At 53.1% G+C, this 12,491-nt stretch overlaps 1 protein-coding gene across 1 annotated transcript; it reads right to left on the bottom strand.

Annotated features, from left to right (window-relative positions):
• Nucleotides 1-3,894: 3,894 nt before the first annotated feature.
• LOC149127275 (regulated endocrine-specific protein 18-like) lies at nt 3,895-10,318 on the bottom strand. The gene is made up of 6 exons (XM_089329715.1): nt 10,217-10,318; nt 7,592-7,699; nt 6,545-6,672; nt 6,265-6,304; nt 6,052-6,153; nt 3,895-3,960 (listed from the first exon to the last, which is right to left on the bottom strand). Exons 1-6 carry the CDS (start codon nt 10,316-10,318, stop codon nt 3,895-3,897), a joined length of 546 nt encoding a protein of 181 aa, XP_089185841.1.
• Between the last annotated feature and the right edge of the window lie 2,173 nt (nt 10,319-12,491).

Here is a 12,491-nt window from a genome sequence, read left to right as displayed (position 1 = left end):
CTTTTTTTTTTTTGACAGGCAGAGTTAGACAGTGAGAGAGAGAGAGACAGAGAGAAAGGTCTTCTTTTTCCGTTGGTTCACCCCCCAAATGGCTGTTATGGCTGGCGTGCTGCGTCTATCTGAAGCCAGGGCCCAGGTGCTCCTTCCTGGTCTCCCATGGGGCACAGGGCCCAAGGACTTGGACCATCCTCCACTGCACTCCCTGGCCACAGCAGAGAGCTGGACTGGAAGAGGAGCAACCAGGACAGAATCCGGCGCCCCAACCAGGACTAGAACCCGGTGTGCCAGCGCTGCAGGTGGAGGATTAGCCTAGTGAGCCGCGGTGCTGGCCTAAAAAGCACACTTCTACATAATCTATGGGTCAAAAAGGAAGTCTTAAAGGAAATTAGAAAATATTTTGAGCTGAACAAAAATGAAAACAAAATGTCTCAAAATTTGTGGGATGCCACCAAAGGAATGCTTAGGATAAAGTTCAAGGTATTAAATGTCAATATTGGGCCAGCGCTGCCGCTCAATAGGCTAATCCTCCACCTAGCGGCGCCGGTGGGGGCACCAGATTCTGTCCCGGTTGCCCCTTTTCCAGGCCAGTGCTCTGCTGTGGCCCGGGAGTGCAGTGGAGGATGGCCCAAATCCTTGGGCCCTGCACCCCATGGGAGACCAGGAGAAGCACCTGGCTCCTGCCTTCGGATCAGTGCGGTGCGCTGGCTGTGCAGCGCGCCAGCCGTGGCGGCCATTGTGGGGTGAACCAACGGCAAAAGGAAGACCTTTCTCTCTGTCTCTCTCTCTCTCTCACTGTCCACTCTGCCTGTCAAAAAAAAAAAATGTCAATATTGGAGAGGCCAGTGTTGTGGCTCAGTGGGCTAAGCCCCTGCCTGCAATGCTGTCATCCCATATGATACTAGTTCAAGTCCCAGTTGCTCTACCTTTTTAAAATATTTTTTAAAATTTATTTCCCCCCTACCAAAGAAACCTTTTATTTAAGGAATACAGACTTCATGCATTTCATAAGTGCAACTTTAAGAATATAGTGATTCTTCCCACCAAACCTCCTCCTCCTCTCTCTCCCATTCCCAGTCCCATTCTCCACTAAGATTCATTTTCGATTAACTTTATACACAGAAGACCAACACTATACTAAGTAAAGAGTTCAACACTTTGCATGGTAAAAAAAAACAAAAACAAAAACAAAAACAAAAAACAAAAACAAAAAACGAAACCAAACCCAAACAAAACAAACAAACAAACAAACAAAAAACCCTGTTCCTCAACAATTGAGACAAGGGTTGTTCAAAGTCATTGCATCTTGAGGTTAATTTTGTTTCTTATTCTTTTTTTTTCTTTCCTTCTTTTTTTTTTTTTTTTTTAAGACCAGCTCCTTGCTAATGTGCCTGGGAAAAGATGGAGGATATACTTGGGCCCCTCCCACCCACATGGATGGAGTTCCTGGCTTCAGCCTGGCCCAGCCCTGACTGCTGGCAGGCCATTTGGGAAGTGAACCAGCAGATGGAAGATCTCTCTCTCTCTCTTTCTCTCTCTCTCTCTCCCTTTCAAATAGATAAAATCAATCTTTATATTAAAAAATCCTTAGAAAAGTTCTCAGATAGAAAGAACTAATGCTAAAAGCATAAACAAACTGAAAACAAAAATAGAGAAGGATGAATGAAGCAGAAAGCTGCTTCACTGAAAAGATCAATAAGATATTTATCAGTTACAAGGCTGATAAAGAAAGAGAGGAGACACAATTAATATTATCAAGCATGGAGGAGGAAATACCACTACCTACCTGACACCCATTAAAAGGAAAACAAAGGACTGCTAGACACAACTCTTTTTTTTTTTTTTTTTTTGACAGGCAGAGTGGACAGTGAGAGAGAGAGACAGAGAGAAAGGTCTTCCTTTTTCCATTGGTTCACCCCCCAATGGCCGTGGCGGCCGGTGAGCTGCGGCCGGCGCACTGCGTGGATCCGAAGCCAGGAGCCAGGTGCTTCCTCCTGGTCTCCCATGGGGTGCAGGGCCCAAGCACTTGGGCCATCCTCCACTGCACTCCTGGGCCATAGCAGAGAGCTGGACTGGAAGAGGGGCAACTGGGACAGAATCCGACGCCCCAACAGGGACTAGAACCCCATGTGCTGGCGCCGCAGGTGGAGGATTAGCCTAGTGAGCCGCAGCACCTGCAGAAATTCATTTTTTAAAAAACCTCCCCCAGACATAGTCTCCAGCCTGGGATGGTTTCATTGGCAAATCCTACCAAATACTTAAAGAAATAACAAGTTGATGCACCTGCTTCCAGAAAAAAGAAGAGAGAATAACTACCAAACTTGTTCTATGGGGTCAGCATTGCCTTGACACCAACATGAGGACAAGATGGACTAATAAAATTGCAGATCAACATCCTTCATAAGCATGGCTATGAAGGGAAAATGGGAAAATTTAGCAAATTTAGTCTAGCAACATGTAAAAAGAATCCCAGAGGGATCGGTACTGTAGTGCGGTGGATTAAGCCACTGCTTGCAATGCCGGCATCCCATTTGGGCACTGGTTCAAGTCCCAGCTTCTCTACTTCCCAACCAGCTCTCTGCTATGGCCTGGGAAGGCAGTAGAAGATGGCCCAAGTGCCCGGGCCCCTGCACCCACATGGGAGACCTGGAGGAAGCTCCTGGCTCCTGGCTTCAGCCTGGCCCAGCCCTGGTTGTTGCAGCCATTTGGGAAGTGAACAAGAGGATGGAAGCTCGCTCTCTCTCTCTCTCTCTCTCTGTAACTCTTTTGAGTAAATAAATACATCTTTTTTAAAAAATTGAAAGAATCCTAGGAACACAAGGCAGAGTCAATACTTAAAAATCAATCAGTATACGGCCGGTGCCGCAGCTCACTAGGCTAATCTTCCGCCTTGCAGCACCGGCACACCGGGTTCTAGTCCCGGCAGGGGCACCAGATTCTGTCCCAGTTGCCCCTCTTCCAGGCCAGCTCTCTGCTGTGGCCAGCGAGTGCAGTGGAGGATGGCCCAAGTGCTTGGGCCCTGCACCCCATGGGAGACCAGGAGAAGCACCTGGCTCCTGGCTTTGGATCCGCACAGTGCGCCAGCCACAGCGCGCCGGCCGTGGCGGCCACTGGAGGGTGAACCAACAGCAAAAGGAAGACCTTTCTCTCTGTCTCTCTCTCTCTCACTGTCACTCTACCTGTCAAAAAAATAATAATAAAAATAAATCAATCAGTATAATCCATCATCTTAGTAGTGTAAGAGGAGAAACCACATGAGCAGAGCAATGGATGCAGAGAGGGTGTTTGATAAAACTGAATATCCATTTATGCTTTAAACAAACCTCTGAGCAGAGCAGGAGTAGAAGGGACCCTCACCCTGACGAAGGGCTTTTCAAGAAAGAAGCAAGAAAGCTACAGTGAGAAGCAGTAGAAACCACAGAAAACAGATCTGCAGTGACACCAGGGATGCTTGGAAAAGCACTCTGCTTAACAATGAAAAGCAGGGGCCGGCACTGCAGTGTGCAGGTAAAGCCGCTGCCTGCAGTGCTGGCATACAGTATGGGCACTGGTTTGAGTCCTGGCTGCTCCACTTCCAATCCAGCTCTCTGCTATGGCCTGGGAAAGCAGTGGAAGATGGCCCAAGTGCTTGGGCCCCTGCACCCATGTGGGAGACCTGGAAGAAACTCCAGGCTCCTGGCTTCAGATCGGCCCAGCTCTAGCCATTGTGGCCATTTGAGGAGTGAACTAGCAGATGGAAGGCTTCTCTCTCTCTTTTTCCTCTCTGTTTCTCTCTTGTACACACACTCTCTCTCTGCCTCTCTGTAACTCTGCCTTTCAAATAAATAAATAAATCTTTAGAGGCAAATGATGAAAACCAGCACACTTGGATATCAGAAGGCGGAGCAGCTCCCAGGCCTATTTGGCCTGGGGCCCAGGGGGCAGGATTTCCTCCTCAAGGGGCAGGAACACCCGCGGGATGTGCTGGAAGGCCATGGAGGGGGGACTGCCGTGGCAGCTGCCGCCCCGCCCCGCCCTCACCTGTCTCAGCACCGACCATGGGAGCAGGAAGGCATCGGAGCCCAGGCCTGCAGATGCTGGAGCCCGTGTCCTCTGCACCCCACCCCTAGCCGTCCGGCTGTCATTTCGGAGGCTGATGCCCGGCCCAATCCCACTCTGCCTGCAGACAGGTCTGTGGAAAGAGGTTGCTGGAAACCTGACTTTAATAATCCAGAGTTGGGTCAAAACCTTTCTTGAAACAATCGAGGAGGTGTGGGGGTGGGGAGGCTTCCATCGGCTCCGAGGTTGCGACTCAGAGGAGAAGGCGTGGAGTCCTAAGACGGAGAAATAAGGGACTTTTTTTTTTTTTTTTTTTTGACAGGCAGAGTTAGACAGTGAGAGAGAGAGAGAGAGAGAAAGGTCTACCTTTTCCATTGGTTCACCCCCCAAATGGCCACCACGGCTGGCGTGCTGTGCCGATCCGAAGCCAGGAGCCAGGTGCTTCCTCCTGGTCTCATAAGGGACTTTCAATCGATGTGCTGGGGTGGGGTGGGGGTGGTCTGCCACTGGCTCCTCCTCCCCTTGCGCAAACACAGAACAAGTCTCAGTAGCAGTCTCCATCCCAACAATTCCCGAGACAGCTGACCCGCCCCCTCGCTGGTCCTCCCTGGGATTTTCCATTAGAAGCATCAGGGGCTGGCCGAGTCCCTTGAGATGGGAGGAGGATGGCCGCTCCCTGTTTGCATATGTGGTGGAACCATGGCAACCAGTCCCCAGCATGGGGTCAGCCACAGGACTAATGATGTGGTCCAGCAACCAATCTGGGCTCAGGAGCTCAGCTGCCATGGTGACGAGGCTGAGGACCAGTTCTTCTGAAAGGAGTGAAGGCTGGAGCGTCTCTCAGGATCAGTTGCCACGGGCAAGGTCCAGCTAGGAGTTTCCCAGTGATGCTGTCACCACTGGGGTCCAGCACAGCACCAGGCCCCACCCAGCCCACCTGCTTCCTCACCTGTCCACCTCATAGTCCACTTTCTGGCAGTGGCAGTATATCTTATAAAATGTGTATCGCATTGGCTTACTCTCGTTTAAAAGAAAAATCCCTCAAGGATTTCCTACTGCACTTTGCATAAGGTCCAACCCCCTGACTATGGACCTGGCCCCAGCAGTCCCCACCTGTTCTCCAAGGCCCTCTCCTCCTCACAGGGTCCCCTGCATCTTGCCTAACAGCCATCGTATTCCTGGCTGCCTCTTTGTCATGTAGGTCTAAGTTCATATGTCGCCTCCTCAGGCCTTCCTCTGCTCTGGGTCCCTTCGAGGAAGGCTGGGGACTGGGCAGAGGAGAGGCTGGGGGTCAAGAGACAGAGGCCCATCCCAGCCCCACGTGCACCCGGCCTGCACCTGCTCATCGGCACAAATGACCGGAGGTACCAGACAGGCAGTGGCCCAGCTGAGCAGCTCGGTGGCACAGACATGGGCAGAGGAGGGTCCCTCCCCCTCCTACAGAAGGAGGTGAACTCTTCATCCTTCCTGGTCCATCTCAAGTGAGCCCCGGGGGAGGTGGGTATGGGGGTCATGCCAAGGTCCTCTTAGAAATCAGAGTGCACGTGTCATTTAAATGCAGGAAAACCTCTGAGGCAGGTGGCGACAAGCCCTGCAAGCCCAGCCTGGGCTCATCCAACAAGAGCTGCTGAAACCTGCATTGAGGATGTTGGTGAGAGTCAGAGAAAGTAGGGGCGCCCTCCAGTGGCCAAGTGAAGAATTTCCCTGCAGTGCTGCTCTCCCAAATGATTTTTTCACACCTTGTATTTAACCCTCAGGGCAGCGTTGAGGGTCAGCGTTATGATCAACCCCGTTTCCCAGGTGCGGAAAGAGGCCTTGGAGAAATTAAGTCTTGCATCCAGTAGCAGAGCCGGAGTGGGCTGGCTGTGTTCGATCCTGCCATCCGGCAGGGCCACCCTTTCAGGAGCTCCTTCCCCTAGGCTGAGCCCTTGGTCTCCTCTCAGCCACTGTCCCCTCTCTGCCACTGTAAATGAGCCCTGGATGGGCTCTGTGTGCCTGGCCAAGGCCAGCCCTCACCTGCAGAGGGGCTCTGTCGCTAGAGGTCACCTCCTGGTTCAGGGCCTCTGGAACCCCTTCAGAGTTCCAGCCCTGCTCCCTGTCCATCCTGGTCCCTGGGCTCTGTGGGACAGAAGCTGGGAGTCAAAGGTGAGGAGCAGATGGTGAACAGTCCCAGAGAGAAAAGACACGGGGCCCACGTGAAGAGTCCCCAAATCCCTGAGGGACTCTCACCTTGGGGATCAAGAGTGCAAACTTCTCCTCAGGTTTGCCCCTGCAAGACAAAGAGTAAGCCAGGAATAGGAAGCAGGAGCCCCACTTTCCACACCCTTCCCTTTGCAGACATCACTAATAGATCACAGATTCCTTCCAGCTGAAACCAGGCAGGAGCTCTCCATTCTATTGGCTGGACTCCTGACAGCTCCTGCCTGCAGCCCTAATATTCACTCCCTTCTGGTTTCTCAGTCTACCAGACATGTGCAGCACGGCACAGCATGAGCCTTACCCACCTCACCCCCCTGGTTTTGGTGGGCGGGCCTCCCCATGCCTCCCCAGGCAGTTCTGTGGGGTGGGGGGCCTGGGCGTGTGCTCCATCTTCTGGGTCCTCCCATCTTGAGTGATGGTCCTCCCTCCAGAACAGTCCTGCGGGGTGAAAGTGTGGAGTGCGTAGACCATGACGCAGCCTGATGGGCCCACCCAGAAACTAGAATGTGATGAGAACTTCTCCCTTCCCAAAAGTACACGGGGGCCACAGAGCAGAGGGCAGTGAAAGGGGTCTGGAGACTGGCTAGGGCATGGGAGTCTGCTGTCCGCCCACCCTGAGGGCTGAATCCTGCACCGAATAGCTCTGGGACTCTTCACCTGCCTGGGCCTCACCCAGGAAACGTGTGACCTCCTCGGATTGTTGAGGGCACTGCAGCAGATGGTGTGAGTAAGCGGCCGAGCACGGCGCTTGGCAAGTAACAAGAGGAAAGGGGAATTTAACTTAACAATGGTGCCTCTGCTAGAATCAACCAAGGTTCAGGAGGCACAAAGTGCTTTTAGACACGGAGGCAGAGGCCGGTGCTGCAGCACAGAGGGTTAAACTGCTGCCTGAAATGTGTTCCCACCCAGCTCCCTGCTAATGCACCTGGGAAGGCAGTAGAAGATGGACCAAGTGTTTGGGCCCCTACACCCACATGGGAGACCTGGATGGTTGGAGGTCCTGGCTCTAGACTTCAGTCTAGCTCAGACTTGGCTGTTCCAACTATTTGTGGGAATGAACAGCAGAGGGACAATCTCTCTCTCTTAAAAAAAAATGCAAGCATGAGACACTATGGTTCTTAGCAATAACTTGAACTCAAGGCAGATCTCCCTCCTGCAGCCTGACACTTGTGGTTCAGGAAGGGACACTTTCCCTAAGGAACTGCCTCCCTCTCTCCACCCTCGTCTCCCAAATCTTCTACCGGTCACCCACTCAGACCTGCTCACAGCCACAGTTCACAGTCTGGGATGTAAGGGGTGGGGGTACCCCTCTCTCTGGCCAGACCCGGCCTCTCTCCTCCAGCTCTCCAGACCTCACCTTGGGGGCACAGGTGTACTTCTGGAGTACACCTTCCCGGGCCTGGGAGATCAGGTGGACGACCTCTTGCAGGGTCCTGGCCTGCTGTACTCCACCTGGATTGTCCCTCTAAGGGTGTGAGAATAACACAAGGCGGGACCGTGGCCAGAAGCCTTCAAAAAGTCCTGGCTACCCAGGAGCAGCAGCCTCTCCATTGTTGCTAGAAGACTCTCCCAGGCTCTGTTTCCCTGCTGGTCCCTCGCCTTCCCAGCTCCCCCTCTCTCTTCACCTCCATCCTTTGCCCCTTTATCCCCCAGGTTTCACTCACCCTTGGTACAGACTTCCAGGTAAGAGTAGAGTCTTTGGCCCAAGAGGCAGCCTGTGGAGGGACAGGTAAGCAGACCTCAGATGGCTGCAAAAACTGAATGGACCAATAGGTGGGCTGGCTGGGGTCGGGGCTGGGCTTCAGCTGCTCCCTAGGGGGTGTTCTGGACCCTTTGGAAGAGTAAGGCATGGCACCTGGCTTCAGACAGGGCTGGTGAGTACAGGCTCTTTTCCCGAAAGCTCCAGTGCACCGAATTACACAAGGGGGCGGTAGAGAGCAGGGGAGGCAATCTCACTGCGATACAGACGCTCATCAATCCAGAGAGGTCGGGGGGGGGGGGGGGGGGAGGATGGGAGAGCATCTAGGGTTTTTCTCTCCTGACCTGTCTTCTCCAGTTCACAAGCAAAGGTGAAGGACCCATCAAATAAACCAAATAACTCACTTTAAATGTGGGGAGAGGGGTAGGCATAGGCTGAGTGGTTAAGGTGCCGATTAGGATGCCCCCCTCCCACACCAGGGTGCCTGAGTTCAATCCCTGTCTCCAGCTCTGCACTAATGTAGACCCTGGCAGGCAGCAGGTGATCGCTCCCACAGCTGGGGTCCCTGCCATCCACGCAGGAGACCTGCACTGGGTTCCTGGCCCTGGGATTTGACTCCAGCTCAGTGTTAGCCACTGTGGGCATTTGGGGGAGTGAACCAGCAGATGAGAGCTGTTCTCTCTCTCTCTCTCTCTCTCTCTCTCTGCGTGTGTGCCCTCCCCCCTCATGTAAATAAATAATTAAAAAATAACACTATATTCCTCCAAGAGTATATACAAATGGCCACTAGGCAGATGAAAAAGATGCTAAACACCGATAGCCCTGGGGAAATACAATCAAGACCACAAAGAGAAACCACTTCACACCCACCAGGAAGACTATAAGCAAAACAAACAAACAAAACCCAGAGAGTAGCAAGTGGTGGTGAGGATATGCAGAAACTGGAGGTGCTTAAGCAGCTGAAGGGAGTGTAACATGGTGCACCTGCTGGGAAGAATAACAGACCAGTTCCTCAACTGCCCAAACACAGATCACCACCCAGCGATGCCACTCCTAATTACAAAACACTGGTCCACACAAAAACTTGCCCGTGAATGCTCGCAGCTGCGTTATTCATGATAGCCCCAAACTGGAAGCAACCCAACTCCCATCAACTGGTGAATGGAGAAGAAGCCAAGCTGCCCCATGCAATAGAACATTAGCCATCAGTAAAGACGGATGAAGTGCTGACCCGTCCTCCAACATGGACGAGCCTTGAAAACATTATGCTGAGTTAGGAGCTGGTCACAAAGGAGCACCTGCTGTTTGATTCCAGTTCTATGGAACGTCCGGAACAGGCGCATCCGTGGGGGCATCAGGGAAGAGGTGGCTTTCTGGGGCTTTCAACCGGCGCGTTTGAGGACACGGTGGGGAACGGCCACATGAGGGTACAAGTGTCTTTTTGGGATGGAAAAAATGTTACAAAATTGATAGCTATGATGGTAGCACAATTCTGTAAAAGTACCCCAAATGGTTTTGAGTGGGTGAATTAGATCTGAAAATTGTGTCCCTAGACATAAATGGAAGCTGATTATAAAAAAGAAAAAGAAAAATCGGAGGGAGGGACCCCAGTACCTGGGCCTGGGGAGGGGGCTACGCAGAGGAGCTGGGTCTCTGAGGCTGCCCATAGGTACAGGGAGGGGCCCTGGACGCTGTGGCGGCCCGGACTGAGTCCGGCGCGGGCTTGGTCCCCGAGGGGCGGAGAAGGCCGAAGGTCCCGCCCCGAGGCCTTGCGCCCCTCGCGTTCGCAGCACCTTGCGGACCCCCTCACGCCGCAGAGAGCGTTGGCGTTGGCGTTCGAGCCCCAGGACAGGGCGGAGGAACTGGGATAGGGTGGGCGCTGGGAACGGTTCGGGCGCCCCCGCCTGCGCTGCGTCCCCCCCCCCCCTCCCCGCGCCCGGTGCAGCCACGGGAGGTGGCAGCGTTCCAACAGCTCCAGGCTGAAAGGGAAGGGGCCCGGGCTCCCGGCTCCCCACCAGGGTCAGGCGTGGATGGTTCCCGGTCCCCGCTCCCGGCGCTCCACCCCGGGCCCCTCGGCGCACCGTGCTTGCTCCGAGGCCTCGGGGTCCCCTCCATCCCTCTGCTGGGTCCCAGCCTTCGCAGGACCCCTAAAACCCACTCTCCCGGCCTGTCTCCGCCTTTCTCACTCCGCACGCTGAGCCCTGCGCACTCGCAGCCAGCGCCCCCTCTCTCGGGGTCGCCCCTGCCCTTACCCCGGGTTTCCTCCTGACCGTGGGGACTCACGGAGTCCCAGCCCCCGGGGCAGCAGCTCCGCAGCAGGAAGCAAAGCATCAGACGCAGCCCCGTGGGCCCCTTGGCGCCGTGGGCCCGCTGTGGCCGCCGCATCTTGCTGGGCGCCCGCGCTCCGGGGCCTGAGCCGCTGTGGGACCGGAGCTGAGGCTCTGCAGGGCGGCTGGTGCTTAGCTCGGGCAATCGCTGGCCGCTGGCCGGAGGCCACAAGACCCCAACTCTGGCTCTCCCCCACCCCCGCCTTCCTTTCTAAGATTGATTGATTGATTTAAAAGGCAGAATAACAGAGAAAGAGGGAGACACAGAAACAGAGAAATCAGGGTTAAGCCACCTGCTGCAATGCTGGCATCCATATGAGCCCCAATTCCAGCCCTGGCTGCTCCGCTTCCAATCCAGCTCCCTCCTAATGTGCCTGGGAAAGTGGCGTAATTTGGCCCAAGTCCTTGGGCCCCTGCCACCCACATGGGAGTCCAGGCCCTGGTCACTGAGGGCATTCAGGGAATGAACCAGAGGATAGAAAATCTTTTGTTTCTCCCTCTCTCTCTGTAACTCTGCCTTTCAGATAAATAAATCTTTAGAAGAGAGGGAGATCATTGGTGTGCTGGCTCCCACCACGCTTCACGTTTTTGTCTCCTGTTTAAACTTCCCCTATCCAAGGTCATAAAGATGTCTCCTGTAATAATTTCTGAAAGCTTTATTGCTTTGTGATTTATATTAGGTCTAAGTTCCATTTGCAGTGGATCTTTAGCATCAAAAGAGGTAGTTTCCAATTTCATTTTTCCATAGCCAGTTTTCATCTCAGTGTTTATTGAAGAGAGCATTTGAATTGCCACTCTGTCCTAAACCAAGTATCAGATACTCATGTATCTCTCTTCTGTTCTATTGGCCAATACATCCTTGAACCGGGAATTCCCTGTCTTAACTGCTACAGCCACGTAATAAGCTGTGATAACTGGTAGGGCAGTTTTCTCCTTCAGAAGTATCTTGACTGTTTACCACTACATCAGATCAGTTTGTCAATTCCCACAGAAGAAGAAAGAAAGCGAGCAAGCATGAACCTGTTGACATTTTTATTAGGGTCACATTGAATCTATGTAACAATTTGGAGGATAATTGACACTTTTACTATATTGAGTTTTACATCCTCAAAGAAGCTATATATTCCAAGTTATTTGTACCTTCTCCCATATAATTGTCTCTGTGGCGATCTCAAGTGCCTTTTATATTTATTCCTAAGCACTTGATTTTCATGCTTTGTAGAAGTAAATCTTTTAAAAATTTCATTTCCTGGCCATTCATTGCAAATAGAATTGATTTCTTTGCATTGATTTTTCAGCCAGCCGACTGGATGAACTCTGACTAATTGGAACAGTGTATCTTTGGGGTTTTCTACACAACAAACCCTAAGCAAGTTTTGCTCCTCCCTTTTCAGCCCTTCTGTGTGTTGCTCCTTTTATTCTGTTACTGTAGCTAAGGACCACAGGACAGTGAGGACTGGAAGGAAAATAGCAGGCAGCTTGTCCAATTCTCATTCTCAGCCAGTCTAACTTGGCTCGGGTTTTCCCAGGAGCAGACCCCGAGGCGAGCATCCGAGTGCAGGGAATTTCTTTGGGAGGTGAAGGAAAACCTGGCAGGGTTGGGGCAGGAGAGGAGGACGGCAGGGGGTTGCTGAGCTGCCAGGCTTGATTCTGCAGGCAGACTCGGCGAGCTGGGGCAAATGGAAGCTCAGAGCTCTCACCCGGGTGTGAGGGAGCTGGGGTGCCCACCATTGGTTACAGCTGCCCTGGGGTAGGGAGCGTGGCCTTCCCGGCACCTCCGACGGCCACATGAGTGGACAACTGTACTCAGACAGCAAAGGGACGTCCTCAGTTAGAAGTGGGATGTGGACACCAAAGGGTGACTGGGAGGGACGCAGCAGGGTCCCGACAGCCTTGTCTGAACAGAGCGCTGTGACCAGTGGCGCTTGCGGTCCTCACTGGACGACAGCAGCTGGATCTTCCCACACCATCTCCAAAAGCCAAGCAGGCCCGGAAAGGGAAAAGGAAGTGAGGCATACTCATACAGCCAATGAGTACGGCACAAGCACGAAACAGGAAACACTGCACACCCAGGTGGTAAACAGCTGCCACCCAGCCTCCGCTACTGTGCTGTCACCACTGGCGCTGTGGGGCCCAGGGCCCCGCCAGCAAGGCTGGCCTTCTAGGAGAGCCGGCTCTCAGTGACTGTCTTAGAAGTTGTCATACCACAGCATGCCAGAGCTTGTCACCCT

Source organism: Oryctolagus cuniculus, chromosome 3 (assembly GCF_051225735.1).
Source record: "Oryctolagus cuniculus isolate XC-2025 breed Fujian yellow rabbit chromosome 3, ASM5122573v1, whole genome shotgun sequence".
Taxonomy (NCBI): domain Eukaryota; kingdom Metazoa; phylum Chordata; class Mammalia; order Lagomorpha; family Leporidae; genus Oryctolagus; species Oryctolagus cuniculus.
This window is presented reverse-complemented; position numbering and strand designations above follow the sequence as displayed.